Genomic DNA, 22,146 nt, shown 5'->3' on the forward strand with positions numbered 1-22,146 from the left:
GGAAACATTTAATGAAAAATGACTCGTTTTGCAGTAATTAAATCACAATTAAAAGGATTCAAAACTTTTTATACTAATTTCCAGTATGTTCAGCTAGAAAACAAGTCTTAAAAAATTTAATATGTAACAGACTCTGAAAGAAGTCAAACAGTTGGTGCCTAAATTACAGGAACATCAATCACAGAAATGTCCAGGGTAACAGTGTAACATCATTACATGCACTAAACAAGGGAAACCAGCATCTCAAAACAGGAATGGTGGCTGCAAGTTGAAACTCAACAAGGGAGTTGTTAAAAACCTGAATCTATACCTCCATAAGCCAGTCTCAACAAGAACTATACATTGAGCTGCAGAAAGCTGGTATTTGTGGTAAGGCTGGGGTTCAGAAACTGCTTATAACCAAAGCCAGTGTGCGGTAAAGCATAATCTGGTGTAATGAGTGCAGAACCTGGATGTCTGAGTGATGGTCTGTGAAAAAAACAGTATGGTCTGAATCATCTATTACTTTTTTCTACATTGCAAAGGATTTGTTTGGCCAAAGTGAAAGCAAGCGTGTAACCCACAATGTTGGTTTTCTATGGTATGGGCAGCCATCCCATGGGAGTCATTGGATCCGATTAATAATCTGCATGGTAAAATTGTCAAGGAATACAATGCCATTTTTGGTGACCAGGTGCACGCTCTTGTGTGTGTACATCGATGTTCTCATATTCCAAGATGATAATGACTCCATATACACTACTGAATGGATTCAAGACTGGTTTCATTAATACCAAGTTGAAGTCAAACACCTTCCACTGCCTCCCCAATCACCAGCTGTGAACATCATTGAACCTTCATGGGACGTTCTGGAATGTAGAGTGAGGAATAGGTTTCCGCTTCCTTCATCTCTCAAAGAACCGGAGGGCTTCCTTCTTGAAGAATGGCTCCGATATCCTACTAGAAAGGGGTCAAAACTTGTATAAGGTTTGACGGCAAGGGGTAGCCTAACTCCTCATTAAATATCATATATAGTATATATAGTTTGGTGTTTCCATTATTTTGTTCACTCCCTGTACTGCCTAAGCCAGTGGGCTCGAGATTTTGGTCTTTTTTTAATTGGCAACATTTCCTTGCATCTGCGGTTACATGCGAGACTGGCAGTGTCACAAGTCAAAGAAAGCTTAAACGACTGTGTTATACTAAGGATCAAAATTATTTTGATAGAATTACATAATGCTGGTTTGGGAGAGATGGGGAAAAGTTCGAAAAAGGTATTTTGGACATCATTAATGCGCTGTTGGTACCATTCCCCAGAGTGTGTCCGGGTTTATTTCAAAGCTTTATTACTGGAGCTGTTTTTGAAAGGCAGTCATCAGTTTGACATCTGTCTCCTCTGTTGTGAGGGTTACTTCATAAGGCTACTGCAGCAAGCTTCCAGTTTAACTTGCTGCCAGGACTCTGAGGGGATTGTAATTCTTTTTCCTTTGTCCCATTCCTAATTGCGTCTTTGTACCTGTAGTTATGATTATTTTTGAAGGAATTAATTTTAATCCCATGTGTAATAGTCTTCCAATACACTACCTGCTGTAAATTCTAAACGCTTGTTCAGCCTTTGTGTGCTCTTTAAGTGCCTTAAATACCTCAAGTAATTCAGGGTGCTGGGTTTTAGCTCTTCAGAGTTTGGCATAAGCTTTAATTAAGGTTGTATCTGATCATTTTCTTTCATGTGTTTTTAATGGCATATTTGATCTGAAAACTCCAATAGATGTCTTCATGAATCTGCACATCATATTTCGTTTGCTTATATTGCCTGAGTACGCCCTGACAGTGCTGTATCCGAGTGGGTCAGAGCTATGCATAGTGGCACTCTTGTACATTGAATTAGTGTCCCTGTAATCTTTGTTTCTGTAAACAGAGGGTGATTTAGTTCACAAGGGGATTCCAAAGGGCATCCTTGTTAGCCAGTCTTGGCAGAAAGTGCCCCCAGATGTATTTAAATTAGTTTTTTACCAGAGCAGATATCTAGCCTACAATAAATTAAGCTCAATAAACCGAATCAAAAGGTTGTCGATAAAAAGTGCTTTCCATGATATTAGTCTTCTTGGAATTGCTTTAAAAAGGTGATAAATACATTTGCACAGGATATTAAGCACTGGAAAATAAATTCTTCTCTTATATTGATCTTAAAATTACCGCAGGCAATGAGAAAAATGTGTCTTTTCGGGAGCCAAGCCTTTTAATTTGTGTACTCTAAGCCGAGTTCCTGACTACTGAGAAAAGTCTGCTGGTTGTACATAATTTTCTATTTACTTGGGTCTCAACGGGTTAAAGTATTCATAAATGACTTAAGTAGATTACAAAAAATGTGTAACCTTGACACCTACCATGAAGTACACGCAACATTTGGATTCAGCTGCCTTAAGGTGAAATTTAGCTTGAAAGGGTATAGCCCTGAGCCATTGGCTTGAATGCATGTGCATGTCATGTTAACCTTAAGGATTTCTTTTTGTTTCAATAGGCTATCATGGCACAGCTGCCCCAAGAGCAGAAAGCCAAGATTGCAGAACAGGTTGCCAGTTTTCAGGAGGAAAAGAGCAAGCTTGATGCTGAGGTGTCCAAATGGGATGACAGTGGAAATGACATTATTGTGTTGGCGAAGCAGATGTGCATGATCATGATGGAAATGACTGACTTCACCAGGTGAGTATGCAAGATGACTTGCATATCGGGGATAAGGCAGGAAATATTTTTGCTGAATCTCCTTTCATGGAATTTTGGATTCTTTCAGCAGCTGGTATCCGGTGAATAGACCAGATCTTTATTGCAGTGTCACAGAAAATATTTTATCAAAGTATAATGCATATATTAGCATTTCTAAATGCCACATTTTTTTCCTCTCGCATGATTATGCTTCAGGCCTGTGTCCCATTGATTTACTCAGTATTTTATAAGGCGCAGGTATATCAGTAGAACAAAATGCTGCTTTATTTAGCTTTCTTCAAAAAGATGTGAATGGGAAAATATCCCACGAGTATTGCTATAAAAAGGAGAAGACATGGCCTAATTACTCTCTTCAGCCACTGTTACCTTTTCTTGTCTTAACCAAAGTTTATACTCACTGGGGGAAAACAATGGAGGGACCAGGACCTTTGGACCCTCTTTAGGCTAGGATTTTTATATAGTAAAAGTTATCTGGAAGAAAACTGATCATTTTGAATACATTACTGTTACCGCTGGAAAGAAAGGTCATCCATGTCATTTATCAACATTATTTTTCAGCTGGCAGCATAAAAAAAAGCCCACTTGAGATGAGACAAAGCTCATAGGCTAAACACCTGAGAGTCCCCACCATCTGTGCACCTTTCCAAAATGCCTGTCTATAGGCTTTTAGAATACACAGTTGTCAGCAACCAAGGAAAGAATAGTCCTGTATTTGTTGCTGATTTCCTGTGAGCTGCAACTTTACTCACTATTTTAGGTTCTGTTCCCCACTGGGTATTTGTTCTGTTTTTGTCCTATGTCAAATATGATCTTATTTAATGTCCTGTGTACATGAGCCTTAAAACCAGTAACACCGCGTGTTGAAATGTTTTGCACCAGTTAGGTCTTTCAAAAAAAGTCCATTCCAGCAAGCAGGTTAATCAGGATTATATGTATATTTCTCCCTGAAGGATCAGGGAAAACTTATTGCAAAGCAGCTTTCTTTTCTACAGGTTCGCTGTACTGCATGATAATACTATGCAGATGTATGCAAATTAGTCCGGCTCCGATATCAGGCATTGTGGAATATAGACATATTTTAATTAAAATGCATATCAGCAAAATATATGCAAGGTAGGATGCTTCTCCTTTGTACATTCCCTGCAAGGAAATATTCATTCTAAAGATATCTACACAAAACCATGTGATGAGACCTTGTTTTTCAACTGAACATGTTTAAAGGATTGTTTAGTCTGTTATCATAAGGCATAAGGTTGTTCTGTTAACAGGAGCCTAGCATTTGAGAGTTTTTTTGGATTTTTAGTTTTTTTTAATATTTGTAGTTTTTAAATGTGTTGTCTAGAAAGTTCTTGGACTAGCTGTGGGATTCTAAATTTTGTAATTGAAAACGTATATACGGTGCATAGATAATGTGAAATTCTATCTGCTATATAACTGTGACGTATCGGATGATGGAGAACGAGAAAGTGGGTTCACAAGAATTTAAAACTCGGTATGGGTCTTTGTCCTTCAATAAATATATTATCCCATGAAGGCGAGTGAAAGAAAATATCACAGAGCTTGGCTGTAGCCTTGTTCTCTCTCCAGTCTTAATTGCTTGTTTGTTGTTTATTTTTAGGCTCTCATGAAAACAAAATTGTGTAGTGTGAATGTATATTACATTTTTGGGAACCACCTGTCTGAACATGTTGAAGTCCAGATCTGCAGTCTCCCATCTGGTTCAGTACATTCCCACGCATCTTTATTAGCTAATTTGTGGTATTTGTGACATTTTATTTGAGCTGCGAATGCAAATTTGATAAACGCGTCCCTTAAAAGTCACCTCGCTAAGCAGTCACCTTGTGCGTGCTTTTAAATGTGATATGAAGCACTGAAGTATATGTTAATTTCCCCTTGATGTGAGAGTGGATTTTGATTGTGTTTGTAATGTTTGGGTTTCTTTAGTGATGGCCAGTAGAGATCACTTTGTACTATAAAAACCCCTAAGCTTCCTGCTACACTAATCAGGTTTATTAAACCATATCAGGCATTCAGTGAGTTTGCGGCTCTTTGTCTCCCACTTTTGCTTTGCTTCACTGTATGCTTTCAGGGGTGATGAATTCCAGAGCTTTTGTTTTTTTCTGGTGCAGCAAAAAAACATACTTTTTTCCCAAAGAATTTATTTACCAGTTGTCTTAGAACCTGTCTGCATGATGTCTCATATTGGTTTTAGACTCCAGAATATTTTAATTCTTTATTCTTCAAATAATTTATCCAAATCCTGACTTGCCAAACATCTGATTCCTGAACTGAGTACAATAATCCGATCTGTTAGGTTTCTGATAACTTCATTAGGAGTTTTAAGGTAATGGCTTTCACCAGCTGATCCTAGGTGTTTTTGCTTGTATTGGCACACAATTGGCTGAATGCTGTAAGGCTTCACTAGAGTCAAATCAGTGGGAAATCCTTACTTATCATGCACAACGACTCCTACCCCCACTACTGTCGTGGTGAGAATGATGTATATCATGAGGCTGGCACTTTACACTGCTGTGATTAGTGCCTACAGTACATGTACATGCTTATGCACTTTTTAATGGGTTGGGGTTCTGTTTGTAAAGGAAAGCCACACCATGTTAAATTGAACAGCAGTTCCCAAAATCTAAAGCTTTCAGTACCCTCTGTATAAAAAGATTGAGTCTTTTTGTGGTTCTGAATTTAAAAAAAAAATGGGTTTCTTTTTTTTAAGTGGAACTTTATATTTTCAGAATGTTGCTTGTGAACACCAAGTTCTCCGGGTTTAAACTTGGGTTTTTAGGAGTTTTAAATGAAGCGGAACGTAAAATGTGTTTGCGTCCCATAAGGAGTAAATGAAAATCTTAATTTCTCAGGGGGAAAGGGCCGCTGAAGAACACGTCTGATGTGATTAGCGCTGCCAAGAAGATTGCGGAAGCTGGGTCAAGAATGGACAAGCTGGGCCGAACCATTGCCGACCACGTGAGTTCCCCGACTGTATTTTTTTAGCCCTGTAGTTCAAGGCCGGCAGTCACGCCTCCGGAGGGTTTACATCTAGACTTTGTTACACCTCCGTTTTTCAATGGTCAAGGAAAGCCGTTAAATTTCCCATATTTTTCTCCTCAAAGTCACAGTGCTGTCAGTGCTTGCTGAATAGTATTCTGGAATTTAGATCTGGATTTGCACTTTAATATTGCTGTATTCTAAATGCAGTTTTGGCAACATAAAATTTACAAAAATTAAATGTTCACTAACATTTTAACTATGGAGATTGTTTTGGTTATAGATTCTATTTTTGTCACTTATTTCCTCTATTTTCGCTTTGATAAACCTGTGAACAGCTTGTCAAAGAATTTCTCTGTGACCGCAGGTGGTAGTACGTTTGCTTCCCTATACACTGTGCTTCTGTGGCATGTTACGTGTAGCCTTAATACAGTAGGGTTATGGACAAGGAAACTCGGTGATTAATAGGACAGGTACCTACCTTATACCTTCACAGAAACTGAATGTTGCTGTGGATTTGTAAGGTGTTCTCCTCTGAGGTCTAACTTGGATTAGTCAATGGATACGACTTTGGTAATTTTTCAGTTGTATTCAGTATGATAGAGAACTGAAGTGAACAGTGCGATTAAAATGTAAAAATGTTGTGTATGGCTTAGGTAAGATAGATTTATTGATTTTCTTATTTCTTATTTATGCATTGTAGTGTAATTAAATAATATACAATACAATAAAACAATAATAAAATTGTCAGTTATCAGGAAAGTGATTCTATTGATAGCAGGTGTACTGCCATTTTGCTAAAAGTCTGCTTTTTAAATTTATCATCAACAGGGTTGATATTCTGAAGAGCATTAAGTTAAATGTACTATGTTTGCACTTTGCATACAAAACGGTTAGGCAAGACTTTGTTTTTTTTGCTTGCTCTGTCAGTGTTTATTACATGTGTCATGGTGGAATTTTCTTTTAACAAAAGAAGTAACGCTAACACCAAAATAGTGGGAAAGGATAGGTGAAGTTCAATATTTTGCTCTAAAATACTCCCCAGATTGCAATCCTAAATGCAAGCTTTAATTACCATTTCTTCCCAAAGAAACACATAAGAACCACTTTTATTAACAGCTGTAGTTTAGTGTTAATGTATGGAAACCATGCCTTGTGGATTTAAGAAACCTTTTTGAAATTAATAAAATTACATAACAATGGATAACTGTAAGCAAGCAATTTGTCCCCATTTTTTTTTACAGATCAGCTCTTCTAGAATCATGCTTTATTTGGGGGATGTTTTCAGTACAAGCACATGCAAGGTTGTGACAAGTGTTCAGAATTAGGAGGGGAGGTTTGGGCCTTGGCTGAGGTATTCTGAAAAACTCAGCAGCACAAAAATGAAGTATACTTTGAATAATTACAGGTTTAAAAATGTTGCTTTCCACAGTACTGCAAATTGTCGTTACAGGTACTATCCTGTGTTTTTGTTCTTCCAGTATGGTAAACAGGACTCTGGCCTATTTCAAACACTGTATGCAGTGTTTTTCTATAATAAAAAGCACTGGAAATATTTGAGGTTACAGAGGTATTAAAGATGTCAATTTTTCTGCCGATATTACAGAATGCTGTACAGAAAGCCAGGGGCCACATGGGAAGTATTTTAGCCCACTGTGTCAAATGCAGCATCATACCGATCTGTATTCATCACCATTCTGTGTACGGTACTCCTACTGAACAAATTGATACTTCAAATACGACAAGCACTATCTATGCCCTGAAACCTTGTTGCTGAATTGCTCTGATACGTCTTTACTCAAGCTTTCCTTCTGTCCTTTTCTAGTAAATATTCATTGTTTTGATTTCCTGCATTGAGTTTGTTTGATTGGATTTAAGCAAGGGGTTTAGTGGGGGTGGAGATCGTCATGCCACAGTTTCAGCTCTTTGCACTTAGAAGCTGCTTACACACTGTAATGAATCCAATGGTATCCCCTAAAGATAACAGATGGGCAGTGTACAGGTTTGTGTGTGCGTGTGTGTTTGGGGTGGGGGTTGGCGATATTTCTAAATAAATTTACTTGGCCGAAGGAAGAGATGGACGTGCCAGTGCTCAGAAACCATCCACATTTTAAACAGGTGCAATCCCTCTCCAGGGCCAGCAAATCTGACACATGGATTAGAAATGTATTAATCGACAGATTTTATTGAAAAGAGGGGGGGGGAATATTAAATTAACATGATGAGCATTCATCCTACATTGATTTCATTTTAGTTTACGTCCAACAATGGTATTTTTGTTTGAACTACCTTTACATGCAGCATAAAGCTTTGGGTAGTATTCTTTTGCTACATTTTATATCTTAGAGGGAACATGATTATTTTTTGTAATGCAAATAAAAGCCTCTAGGGTTTTAATTGTCATTAATTTCCACTGCTAAGGAGGATTAGCTTTTTTCAGAGATTTCCAAGTATAAGAAAATAAAGCATTGGCTCAGGATTTTTACTCCTTTCTTGGTTCAACAAGCACAAGCATTCCACAGTCTGTACTTGAAAATAGTCAAATTGCTTGTGATTGTTTAGATTTTTAGCTGGCATCAAACGTATTTAACTGCAGGTAATTTTGTAGGCAATGTTTCACAGGTGTTTTACTTATAGCAAAAGAATGATCTGTTTTAATGCTTTGGTCTTTAACTGTTCTTCTGAAATACTCATTAGTGCATCTAGCCCCCATTAAGCTGTACATTAAAAGAGTTGTGGTTTGTTGTGTATTTGTCTTTTTATGTAAAGGAGAGTAAAATCAGTTAAGTGTGGGTAACGGAGCCCTATTAAAGTTTCAAGAAATGAGCAGACTGAAAGGATAGGAAGCTAGATTTAGGTCAGTGCTGTACAAAGGTCTGCTCTGCAGTTTATTAAGAATTTATGACGGACACTGGCTTATAAGAATTCTATGTGAGCTCTGCAGTAAACAACTAATCATCTGTAAATGAGATGTAGGCTAAAATGTAATATGCATGTTACCTCATACTCCAGAATTGTATCTGTAAGCTTGTATCAAAAAATGTTCAATCTGTTTCTTATGTTTAATCTGTTTAGGATTTAAAAATGTGTATTTAAAGGGCTGTAAGTCTAGGCCAGGCCTTTTTTATTACATAAGATTTGGACAAGATCAGCAATGCTGAACTGTGACATTTTAGTCACAGTTTGCTAGTTCTGTATCTGTACAAAATTACCAAAAGTATTTAGTGTGATGTCTTTAGAATTGTTCAAGAATAGCTGGAGTGCTTTTTTAACGTTCTGGTGTTATTATTGGCCAAGGTGTTACAGTGTGATTCTCTCTTTCTGTTCTGCTTCTCTGCTGTTGGAATGCTTGCAGTGGGGATGGTACCTTGTTTATACCTTTTCCTGAATTTTCCTGAAAGAGTCACCAATTTTACACTGATCAGGGAATATTCAATGTCTTGGCAATGTCCCACTATAATCTGTTATCACTATTAATATCCCACTATTATTATTATTAACTCCCAATGGGCACCTTTGCAAAGTTGTTGAAGCAGATACAATGAGGTCCTTCCAGGAAGCATATGGATGAAATATTCTGATCATTAAGGTCCTGCAACCAAATGAACAAGAATGGGATGAATTAACTTCACTGATTTTTTTATGAAGGTGTTTGTCATCATGGTTTAAATTTAGAGTTTTTCAGTTTAATGTCATCTATGATTCATTTTTATCCTCTATAAAATAAGACAATCTGTGCTTTCATTTTATTTAAACTGTACAGCTGTATTTGTGTGCTTTTCTGGAATTTAAAGTATGGAAAGATTAGAGGTTATCTGTTCTAGCACCATAAGAACCAGTTGTTGAAGATACCATGGTTTGTAATTTCATTTGTGTGCGCTTAGATCATGATATTGTAAAAAAAGTTGTAGTCTGCCTTTCCTATGATTGATCGCCTATATTTCCTTCATCCTCTGTTGAATTCTGAAGCCTGTATGGGGAACACTGCAAAGGAAATGAGAAATTTCATCCTCTTCCCTATCATTTTATACATTTCTAAACAAATTAACCTTCTGTGATCTGCAACTAAGGTGATGGTTAATGTGTTTTCCTCCAGAAATATGCTAGTAATAAATTAGCCACAAAACCCTTCATGCTGTGTGTTCCAGAAGATGTTAATGGTAGCAAAAACATTTGGCAAAGGATTCAAGATACTCGGTCAGGTAGCAAAGGAAGGCTTTTCACCATTTTTCTTTAATGCTGTCATCATTACAGGTTTAGTGGCCTGTGGGTAGGTTCAAGAATTTACTTGGCTTCTGCGGGAAAGAAGGTGTATATATGTAAAAATTTACACTGGCTTTATTTTGCAAAATTATTCAGTTGCCAGGGAGATTTCAGTTTGTTTGGCTGTAGTCAAAAGCCTTTTCTAATTTGATGTCTTTCCAGGTTATATGGCATCCGAGGTTTTTTTTTCCAGGGCAGACCAATTAATTTGGGTGGCTTACTGCCCTTGGCTTTTAAGTATTTTTTTTTAAATTATTTTACATCGTGAATGTGTGAGCTGAGGCTGCTACTGCTTACTCATCTGAGAATTAAGGTAATGCAGTATGTGGGGGAAAAACACATTAATAATAAACGGGGGTGGGATGATGTGTTGGCTGTTTTAGTGTTTTTTTAATATATTTAGAATCGCCAGTTATGCTTCTTGTGGCCTTGTGGTTTGTGCGCTTATCACGTCTCAGCTCGCAGCAATGATCCCCACAACAGTGTGCTGGAGGAGGACCCGTGTTCAAGCCACTTGTCTTTTACCATGTCGCAGGCTTCATGCGGGTGGTTCAGTGCTGGCAGGAGCAGAGGCTCGCTGAGAGCACTGCACGCCTGCAGCTGCCCAGGAGGCCAAGGAAGTCGCAGAACCAAGAGCAGCGATTTTGTTTTATACATTGTTGAAATGGTTACATCTCTGCTATATTTTGAAATACATTGCCATAGTTTCGCAATTCAGATGACTATGGCAGTAAAAACTGGAGTGTTTAGCTTTGATTAGGAGTTGTAAGCAGGTGGCCTCGCCAGGTGTTTTAACTAAGGATTTCGTTGCCTTTTTTTTTGGAGAGGACATGTGATTGGTGTTCTAGGTAAAGAACCCTCATTTAAATGGAGAAGGCATGCTACACCAACACCCCGTGAGGAGATTCATTAACCTTGAACGATATGTAAATCTTTCCATATCTGCTGCCCAAGAATGTAGAATATGAACTGGGAGCAGGAGTAGTCTTGATATCTGGGTCTCCAGTGAACTTGACAGTTAGCTTAGTGCCACCTTAATAGTGTTTATCCTGCTTATACTTGCTTGTATGCTACATGCATCTTGTATATGAACATCTACTACTGCCATTTACAGTAAATATGATCTTGGATATGCAGTTCAAAGGATAGTGTGTAAGCATACCATCTTCTAAACGTCTGTACAGTACAGCAAGTGTATTCATGATTGTCACTATAAAACAGGATAATATCAAAGACGGAGATAACTGAGAACCAAGCAAGTAGATACGTTTTTCGTGTATGTTTCATTGTCATTGTCAGTTCATGGCTGCCTGCCCTTTGAAGGTTTTAACTGTAGTACCAGTAGTGATCTGATGAATGAATTTACCAAAGGATTGTAGATATTTTCTTTATTTAAAAAGGGATGGAGGTCTACTGTTTTAGTTAGTCTTAAATATGGTAAATCAGACATAAAGGAAATAAGAACTACTGATAGCATCGACTCGCAAATAAGCAGACGATGCATTTGGCTTTTAATTTAAAATTTGGCTTGGTAGTTGTGTATTATTGTATACCCAAGCATTATTACTTTTTTTTTGCTCAGCAGGATATTTCGGATGCATTAATTTTATGGCGTGCTACTACATGGCCCCCACTATGTATTTTATAGATTGGTTTCTGATGAGGCTGCATTTCTAACAGTGTGGAAAAGAAAATAAATTGCTAAAGAGTTACGTTACTGTGAAGCAAAGAGGCAGTAATACTTGTTCCTGCTAAAAGAATCCGCTCTTTCCCAGTTCAGGGATGGCGCCCCCTAGGGGGAAGGCGATCCCTCTCATGCCCGTTCTGTTCTGCATCTTTTGCTCTCCAGACGTTGCTTGCCTCAGATCTGTGACCGTAAACATGTTAAAGTAGTTTGGCGTAAGACTTGACACATTGCAAGTAAAATAAAGGCTGTTTGCAGCTTCAGTTCTCCACTTCTGCCACTGCTCATTGCTGTAGTGTCAGGCTTGAATCACCCATATTCAGCAGCTGGAAGTAACCGTTTTTCATGCCAGTGACACCCAGAGCAGCTCCTGTTGAATATTATGGTACCGGTGATGTTTTAATGATCCACTTTTTGAACTGGCACTTTAGTTAAGGCAGCAGGGGGGTACATATCAGAAAATACATATCTCACTTATTACCTTTATTTACTGTTTAAAGGAATTGTCCTTCATTGCAGTGCTATGTACTTTAATAAACTTGTCATTAGTTCTTGGGTTAAAATTATTTAACTGAAATGGAAAGATCATTCCTGTAGTGAAAAAGCTTTACATTTCACTGCGCATTTCACTTCACTTACACAGGTAAGGGTCAGACCTTCCATTAGTATTTTCCTCCAGGAATATTTACTGTCTTGGTGGAGAGGGTTTTTTCTCAGTATCTGCCGCAAAATCCATCTTCTTTACAAAAGCCTCCTTCTGATGCCGATTATATTATGAAAAGGATAGGTTTTAGTTGTGGGAGTTCTGCAGAGAAGCACATATCGTATGTTATGAGCTCAGTGTATAGCTGGAGGAGTTCGTTCAGATTCCTGCAGATGCCAGTATTCCATTGAAGCAGCTTGGGAATACAAGGATCTAGAAGTTAGAATGTGTGGGAGTGGTTGTGTTTTTAAGGTTTTAAAGGTATTAAGTGCGTGCCAAATCGCACAGATGTCTTTTTTGTTGTTGTTGTTGAAAAATAGATATATGCTCTTAGCAGGAAACGCAAATAGAAATTAAGAAATGTGTACCTGTCATTAATGCCATACCATGCCATTCTAAACCTTTATTTCTTTAGCATGAAATAACTTAAACCAGATTTCATGGTTTATTAGCACAAATGTTGATATTTCACAAGCTTGAGCTGTCAGATTCGTGCTTTTATTAACTACAGAAGTTCGGATGCCTGCCTGCACTGCAGCGTTTCTTTTAATCTGAATGAGAGGGTGAAGCTTCCAAGGAATGCACTCAATTTTCAAACACTTTCGCGCCGACTTGTCAGGTTTAACCTTGTTCCTTATTTTTTAAGTTAAAGCAATCTCTTGTACAATGCTATCTCTACATAACAGAGGTAAACAAGGGTAGACCTAACTTTTCAGGTTTAGCCCTGCCAGCCACAGGCACTTGGTTATGTCCAGAATCCTAATGTGGTGGGTTACATTTCTGCCATTCAGTTTTCTACTTCCCTCTGTCAGGTCTGTCTGCAATAAAATGTACTGAAAATGGCATCAGGTGAAGGTGATAATTAATACAATTTTGTTTCCCGCTAGAGTGATAGAATGAGATTTGAACAAAAAAGGAGCAGGTGCTGCCCTCCCAAGTCTGTCTGTGAGGGGCTCTACTTATAGGGAGCCCCCCTTCTAATGTGTGATTCATGATGGTTCCCCAGGAGCCTGAAAGCACAAGGTGCCTCCTTCCTTCCTGGGCTGGCCTGTCTAATGAGCCTGCAGCATTGCACTGGGGATATTACTATAGCCTTTATTATCATCTGCAGTTACTCCACTCACTCATTTGTATAGCTGGTGGGTAGCACAAAGTAATTGAAAAATCTTTCCATTGAAATTCATGGAACAAAGCTTGAAAATTATTTCCAGTTACGTACGTGGCAATTATTGCTTTTGTTTCATGGGTGCAGTGCCTGTAGTTTTCATAAAGGAATTGTATTTCTTTACTAATGCATAAGATCATTCCCGTGTATGAATTTAAATAGCCGTTATGTCAGTTACAAGTATATCATCTCTAAATTGCAAACTAAAGGGAAGTGGAGAAAGTCACCATAGCAAGGTACAGCTAAGACTGCACTATCTGGCATTATTAGATTCAAAACGCTTTTGTCACATTTTATCTCTTACTACCAGACATTCAGACTTCTATGAAAAGCATTTTTACCATTTGCTTTTGCTACAGATCAAATCTTAAAAAAAAATAAAATCAACCTTAGGAACATTCACAGAAAATTGCTGTTTTTTTTTTTCATTTTGGTTTGGAAATCTTTAACTCTGTTGCAAAAATCTAAAACTGCCTGTCTCTGGGTTTGAGTTCAGATCTTCTACCCACTAATTTAGAGACCCAAGAACAAAAAAAAGGCAAACCTGAATCTTGTTTTTCCTGTGCTCAGTACTTGAACTCATGCGTTTTAAAATGCTTTCTTCTATAGGTTTTTCATTGAGGCTGATTGAGCATTTGAGGTTATGGGCTAGACATTAATGCAGCCTCTACTAGTAACTGTTAGCAGATGGGCGCAGGTGACCTTTTTCCAAAATTGCTTTAGTCTCATCTGTGATGCCTCTTGAACTTTATACTTAAAAGAAAATTGTTTGAGAATCACTGACAACTGGGTCATTCAGCATTTGCTGAAGGTAGGCGAATGCTGCCTCTTTATTTCCTGAAGTATGACATTTCGTAGCCTTTCCAAACCATTTAGGAGTGCATAGCCCCTATAGCCATATGGTAAATAGAGGTGGGAACAATAAAATTATTTTTTAACAAATAGACTGCAAAAAAGTCCCATTCATCAAATTAAAGGCCTTGGCGTTAGCTTTTGCTTTTAGTGTCTAGATGTGAATGCTATCCTTGACAGTTTTATACAAAGTTTAGTGTCATAGTTTTCAGCTATTTCTCAGCATTTCTTTCTGATTCTATTGATACTACCTGCAGTTTGTAAAAACACTGGAAATAAAATGCGTTTGAGGGTTTAGGTGTGTTTTGAGTACGGACATTATTTATCTAAAAAACCATTCCTCTGTACAACTGAATGTTTTCTTTTGATTTTCAGTGCCCTGATTCCGCCTGCAAACAGGATCTGCTGGCCTACCTGCAGCGCATTGCCCTCTATTGCCACCAGTTGAACATCTGCAGTAAAGTGAAAGCAGAAGTGCAGAATCTGGGTGGAGAGCTGGTAGTGTCTGGGGTAAGGTGTTTACTACTAACCGTTTAGTGAAAATTCTTGCTTCTATTCCTCCTGTATTCCCAGATTTTCTATCTGCCTGAGTGACTGATTTAAAGATGGTTTTGTTTTAACAATGTCACAGTGGTTAGCGTTACTGCCTCACAGCTCTGGTGCCATGGGTTCAATTCCAGACACAGGGTGCTATCTGCGTGGATTTTATATGTTCAGTTTTCTCCCACAGTACAAAGACATGCTGGTAGGCTAATTATCTTCTAGGAAATTTGTGAGCTTTTGCGTGTTTGTGTCTGTGTGTACCCTGCGATGGACTGTGGAATCCTTTGGAATTCTCTGGCTTTCTGCATGAATGGCTTCTAAAATGTGACCTGGTCTTTATCGGAGTTATAATAAATAGTCTTATTTAACAAACAACACACACAACATTTTACATTGCCATATCTTTATTGCACAAATGGTTTAAGAAATCAAGGTCATTGATGGATAAAGTATGTGAACATCTTGAGAAGAGGGTAATTGGAGTCAGGTATTCCAATAAATGAGTCAGGGGTTCCAATCAATTCAGGTGTGGGTTTGACCTGCCCTGCTCTATATAAAAAATCACTATTTTGGTTACATGCTCTTCACAACGGAATTCTGTTGAAGTCCAATATGGCCCGATCAAAAGAGATTTCAGAGGACTTTAGAAAAAGAGTGAAGCTCATTAGATTGGAAAGGTTTACAAAAGGATTTCTAAAGACTTGGGCCTCCATCAGTCCACAGTCTGCCAGATAGTTAACAAATGGAAGAAATTCAGCACCATTGCCACTCTCCCTAGGAGTGGGCGTGCTATAAAGATCAGTGCAAGGGCACGGCGTGCAATCCTCAAACAGGTGACAAAAAACCCTAGGGTGACAGCTAAGGATCTACAGGCATCTCTTGCACTTGATAACATCCGTGTTCATAAGTCTACCATAAGAAAAACACTGTGAACAAGAGTGGTGTTCATGGGAGGTTACCATGGAGGAAACCACTGCTCTCCAAAAAAAAAAACGTTGCTGCCATCTCAAGTTTGCTAAAGACCGCCTGGATGTTCCACAGCACTTCTGGAACAATGTTCTGTGGACAGATGAGACAAAAGTTGAGCTTTTGGTAAATGTATACAGCGTTATTTTTGGAGAAAATGAAACACTGCATACCAACACCAAAACCCCATCCCAATCCCATGTGAAGCATGGTGGAGGGAGTACAATGATGTGGGGCTGCTTTGCTGTCTCTGGGCCAGGAAGGCTTGCAATCATTGAGGGACCAATGAATTTCAAGTCGTATCAGGAAATTCTACAGCAGAATGTCAGGGTGTCTGTGATCTAAAACTAGAAAGAAGTTGGGTCATGCAACATGACAATGATCCAAAACACAGAAGTAAATCAATAACAGAGTGGCTCAAACTGAAGAAATTCTGTATTTTTAGAATGGCCAAGTCAGAATCCTGACCTCAATCCCATTGAAATGCTGTGGCATGATCTGAAGCAGGCCATTCAAGCAAGGCACCCCGAGCATATACGTAAACTGAAACAGTTTTGTGTAGAGGAAGGGGCCAAAATGCCTCCTAACCGCTGCACAGGTCTGATCAGCAGCTACAGAAAGGATTTGGTTGAGGTTATTGCCAATAAAGGAGGTTCCACTAGTTACTAAATATAAGGGTTCACATACTTTTCCACCAGTGACCTTGATTGTTTAAACCATTTGTTCAATAAAGACATGGCAATGTAAAATGTGTGTGTTTTTATTAAAGACTCTTTATTATTATGACTTAGATGAAGATCAGATCAAATTGTAGGAGTCATTCATGCAGGAATCCATATAATTCCATGGATAGGCTCTGGCTCCCCTTCGACCCTGAATTAGATAGAGCGTTTGAGATGGATGGCAGCAGTATTTTTGATGCACTGTACAAGCATAGCTGCTCCTTTTTTAATGGCAGTATACCCGGACACAGACAAGCATGTTGACAGGGTAAATTCTTCTAAGGCTGCATCCTTTTGAGCTTTGCCAAACAAAGGCATGAAATAACAAAGCTCTACTGGTATAAAACCTGAAAGGAAAGGGCTGTTTAATGCGTCGTTCGTATTGAACAAAATTTTAATATGTTTGATGTTTCAGCGGTTTGTAAATAGAAAAGAATTTCAAATTCACTGCTGCCTCAGAAGAGGCCAGAATCCCCAAGTATGTGCAATTATTAATTAGCTCACTGGCAACAGCTTCTCAGTGTAGATTCCTGGAGGAGGTCTGTTATTTGAAGGGAGAGCACTGATGGGGACGTCAGAGGGCTGACTGCTCTCCTAAGGGTGTTAAAATAGGATGCTCTCCCAGTGAACACCTGGCGCAAAAACTAATTTTAACTTCTTGAGGCTGCTTCTTGCTCTGCTGCCTGACAAGTGGAAGCTGAATCATCTCTTTAGAATGAAACAAATAGCTGTCTTGCCCACCATTACTGTTAACTTGTTTCTGCTTAATGAGCATTACTGATCAGCTTTAGATTAGTTTACAATTTTCTCAGTATTAGTGTCAATTTTCTTGAATTTAGCACAACAAAAGGATTTAAACCTTGTGACAGGGAAATTATAGCATTTTATTTTTTAAATGCTGGTCTTTACATTTAGTATTTTGTATTAAACCCCATGCTTTGCAACTGCTTGATTATAGCACTTATGTGGATTATCTACCCACACAATTGATTAAAAATTCCTTTTTTAAAATATAAATAAATCATGGATTCGCAGAATTGCCCAGTCTTGAGAACAACAGTCCCCACAACAGGATCATTTCAAATGATCACCTTTCCATTTGAAACTGGGTTGTGACCTGCCATGCATAATGTTTTACTATAGATGGTTATTTCATCAATTGATTAAGACTAAAGTTAATTTCATCAGTTGAATTAACTTTGGCTTGCATTGCAGTTATATTTCAGAGAATCATGCACTTCATTAATGAACAGTTTTCGAGTAGTCTTTAATTTGCTGCACTTCTAATGCTTAAAATTTCCAATACTATGGGCTGTATCATATAGCATTAGGTTAAAGCAGAACTGTGCTACCTTGTAATATATAGGTAGTAAACTTCCTTAAATTCAGGGTTTGTATGTATCGATCTGGGGATCCTTGAGTTGAGCAGCACATGCAGTATTAGTCCTCAAGTACTTGGAAGTGGCTTATGCAGAGAAGATTACCTTACCTAATTGTAATTTCCTGGATGCCAAAAAGTGCAGTTGGAGATTTAACAAGTAGTGCTCATCTGTCAGTAAGTGCAGTTTGATCAAAAGGCACAAAATTTTATAAATCTTATAAAGTATCTCTTTATTTTGGGGAAAAAAGTAACTGATATTTCATTTATTTAACAATGACTCCCTGTAAGAGGGTGGTGTTTTGACAGTTTTGTAGGCCTTATTGTAAATGTTTTGACAATTTGTGCCCTTTAATCTTGATGTGGCTGAAGTCTTATAGTTCACTTCTTTGTTCTGGATAAAACAGGGCTGTAAAAATAATTTAAGCCATTAGTGAAGAAAACATCCTACAGGAAGATAATGCAAGCTCACTGTTGGAGGCAGAAGCCAGTGGAAACTTCAGCATGAGAGCCACTGAGCATTTTATTAACTCTGCTAAATGAATTCTTGGGTCATAGTATTGGCATCCAAACCTTACTCCTGAGTTATACAAAATTACATATACTTAAGCAAACTTTAACGAATTTTAATGAACTTTAAAATGAATGATGAAGATAATTCAGTGGAATCAAATTTTTTTATATCAGAATCTTCAAGAACTCTGAATCTTTTGAAAAAATAAATGCTTAGATATCCAAAAGCTAATTTGGAAAACAAGGAAGAAACTTATTTGAAATGAGGGTATAATAAACATGCTACAATGATTGACAGGTAGAGAGGCATATTTCATGTCTTATGTTATTGAGTCGAAAATGTTTGTAGCAAAGAGCAAGATGGCTTCCTTGCAGAAAAGAAAACTGGAAATACTTTTAGAAAATAAACTACAGTGCAGCTCTGCAGAAACATAATTACCTGTCGCAGAACAAGCTGAATGTTTAATCACTTTAGACTTCAACATCCGTCTGTTACTTTGCAAGATGTGGTACAAGCGAAAAAAGCAAACAAGTGTTGTCTCTTTGCACTGCGGAGCTGTTCTGCTCCTGCTGATAACTTAATTAAAGAAATGGCATGTTTATATTTATGGTTTGCAAGTGCAAACCACTGAAAGGGGCATTTTTTATCTTTTGGAATGAATGTGATCAGGTATTTCTGTATCTCGTTAAAGAAATCTAAAGTTTTATAGCATCATAATTAAGGTTAAATTCACTTTAAATGCTACTTCAAAGATTGTCTGCATTGATTTCATTTCATGTTCGTACTGCTCATAAGTCTTGTGTTTTGTGTTAGATGCATTGCTGCCAATGATAAGTTATTCTCAATGAAAGTCAAATATTCAAATGTTTGAAATTTTAATAAACACTTCACTGACTTCCCATCCCTGCTCACTAGAAGAGCATGCAAGTACACAAGTGCATTTTAAGCTTCCTTTCATGTATTAATTAAATTATTTACAGCAGAGATTGATTACACTTAAGATTGAGTACTTAACGACAGGTTGTTTCTATTTGAGACAGTGGGTTATATAAGCAGATACATTTTGAAATTAAGTTTAATCTTTTAAGTATCTGAAGCTTTCTCTAGGAGTTTTTTTAACTCCTCCTTGGTAACAGCATTGTTCTCTAATTATCAGGTGGACAGTGCCATGTCTCTGATCCAAGCAGCAAAGAACCTGATGAACACTGTGGTTTCAACGGTGAAGGCTTCTTACGTGGCTTCCACCAAGTACCAGAAGTCCCAGGGCATGCAGTCTCTGAACCTGCCGGCCATCTCCTGGAAGATGAAGGCACCCGAGAAGAAGCCTCTGGTGAAGCGCGAGAAGCAGGACGATGGGCAGACCAACAAGGTCAAGAGATCTTCGCAGAAGAAGCATATCAACCCTGTCCAGGCCCTCAGCGAGTTTAAGGCGATGGATAGCATTTAACCTCTTAGGATCTATATTTTGGCTATCAGCGGTGAGAACAAGCAGAAATGAGCATTACTGTTTAAATTTAGAACTGGGCTTGAAGTCTGTAGGGACGCATTCTGAAAACGTCCTTGTTGTTTTTGTTGCTGATGATCGTCACCGTAAGCCTCACTGATTTTTGTCCAGATAAAGGGAAAAATATCAGTTCCTGACTCTCCTGCCTATATCTGAACAATCTCTGTCTAAAAGCAATAAGGTTTATAGTTCAATTGAAATTTCCATCTAGAAGTACATAAAGTGACTCTGGAAATGCAATTGTAAAACAGTAGCTGCTGTAGGATGTCTTGAATAGGCTTTTCTGGATTTAATGTCAAACATTTTTGCTTTGTCAGTTAATTAAAAATGCTTTAATCACTGTGACCCTCGACCTGTCACAGCTTGCTCCAGTTTTCAACCTTTTATCATTAACCTTTTGAATTCTAATTTCTGTTGGGTTCCATATGTTTAACTAGGTAAACAATCCTTTGTATTCTGTAATTAGCTATATTCTGATCCTTTAGATTATATACCTAAACAAACTCTACTGTTCTGCCTTCTTTATCTATACAGATTCCAGTAGATTTAAGACAAAGGGTGTTACTATTTGCTAAATGCAGAAAAGTTTTAATTTTGGTTTAAGAATTGGAACCAAAGACCGATTCCTTACTTTCGGTTTAGTACAAATTATATCACTGCTGAATTTATTCTTGACATGGATACTGTATTAATAGATCAAAAAGTTTTAATTGTATTCATAAGGGTTACCATAAAGATTTTAAATCATTTTAATAGGAAATCTATATTTTACACTTTTGATATTTGATATCTATTAAACGCTTCAGATTATCTTCATACCAGTTAATTACCAACTTAAAGCCGACATGATTTTCAGTGATTTCAGCAATCCTTAGACTTTATATATTTGTCCAGACCTACCAATGCAATACTAATTATTTGATTATATAATGCTTTAATGATTTTTTTTCTTTGTAGAATATGGAACGTTTGCAGATAATACTCCGTGTTTTTTCTGCATAGAGTTTTTGTGGCCTTGTTTAGAAATGAGTTTTTTTAAATGAAAATGAGATGCAGGCTTTAGTTCATAAAAGAAAGCTGTTGACATTTGCAAGCCCAGAGCAAAGCAGATTGATGCAGGTTTCTCATGTCGCATTCCGATATTCTGTATGTTTAAAAATAGGCTGCCTGCATACGTCTTCAAATGGAATCAACCAGTTAACATTTAAGAGCGGTTGCTTACTATTCCATTAAACATGCCACTATTTAAAACGTGCAGCGTTTTTATAATTTGGTTACCTTCATCTTGGGATAACTTGATGCACTCTGTCAGAAATGTGGTGGCTGTTTATCTGCTAAAAAGGTTAAACAGTGCATACATAGCAAAGGGGGGATTTTATCAGTTTATACAGTGCTAATGAGATTCTCTACCTTAAAATGTTTAGGTAAAATGTGGTATTTTTTACATTTGTAAAAAAAAATCCCTCTTAAAAATGACAATCTTATAGAGGTTTAGAAATGTATGCTTTGCTGTGACCATTTTTTACAGAACCCGGAATGCATTTTGACTTATTGCTGTGCAGTGTATCACTTCTGTATCCATTTCCATATATATAAAGAATAAAGTTTCTTTTCTAATGTAGTAATTATTTTGATTTGTACAGATGTTTTTATTCTATTTTATAAGACATTTTCTGAACAGTCCCTTGAGATTTCAGTGAAAAGATTTCAGACATCTTGTCTGACTTCCACAATTTTGTAACACAAATCTAGTTTGTCTTAACTTTTAGCAAAGTTTTTCAGTTGTATTGTTGTACCAAAAGTTTCCAGTACACTAGACAAAGGTAAAGATTCAACTTGGGTATGTTATGTGCTTTGATTTGGAGTATTTTAAGTTCTAATAAATACTGCTTGCAAACCAGAAGAAGATCCATAGAATGTTGTGGGAAGGATCCAAGCACTTTGCTTCTCTATCTTGAATTTCTGCCTCTCAAAGCATAAGCCTGGAAAAGCTCTCCCTACAACTGGATTGTGCGGTATTTGACCAGATATCTCATGAGAGAACACCTGCTTAACCTGGTAGTCTGTGGATTCCATCTTGGCCTTATCAGGCATTTTCAGGTGTATGGAAGACAATCTACAGTACCTTGTCTGTGAGGCATAGCCCATGTGT

The 22,146-nt window shown here is 37.6% G+C and overlaps 1 protein-coding gene across 4 annotated transcripts in view; it reads left to right on the forward strand.

Annotated features, from left to right (window-relative positions):
• The window catches only part of ctnna1 (catenin alpha 1), a 109,511-nt gene extending 87,892 nt beyond the window's left edge, over window positions 1-21,619 (forward strand). For all 4 annotated transcript variants that reach the window (XM_088931532.1, XM_088931535.1, XM_088931536.1 and 1 more), the window contains 4 exons: window positions 2,501-2,682; window positions 5,574-5,679; window positions 14,743-14,877; window positions 19,647-21,619. In XM_088931532.1, the coding sequence (XP_088787658.1) occupies window positions 2,501-2,682; window positions 5,574-5,679; window positions 14,743-14,877; window positions 19,647-19,937 (714 nt within the window). In that variant the 3' untranslated portion in view covers window positions 19,938-21,619. The remainder of the gene's footprint in view (window positions 1-2,500; window positions 2,683-5,573; window positions 5,680-14,742; window positions 14,878-19,646) is intronic.
• The last annotated feature ends 527 nt before the right edge of the window (window positions 21,620-22,146 follow it).

The sequence above is a fragment of the Atractosteus spatula genome, chromosome 14, assembly GCF_055471065.1.
Source record: "Atractosteus spatula isolate fAtrSpa1 chromosome 14, fAtrSpa1.hap1, whole genome shotgun sequence".
Classification (NCBI taxonomy): domain Eukaryota; kingdom Metazoa; phylum Chordata; class Actinopteri; order Semionotiformes; family Lepisosteidae; genus Atractosteus; species Atractosteus spatula.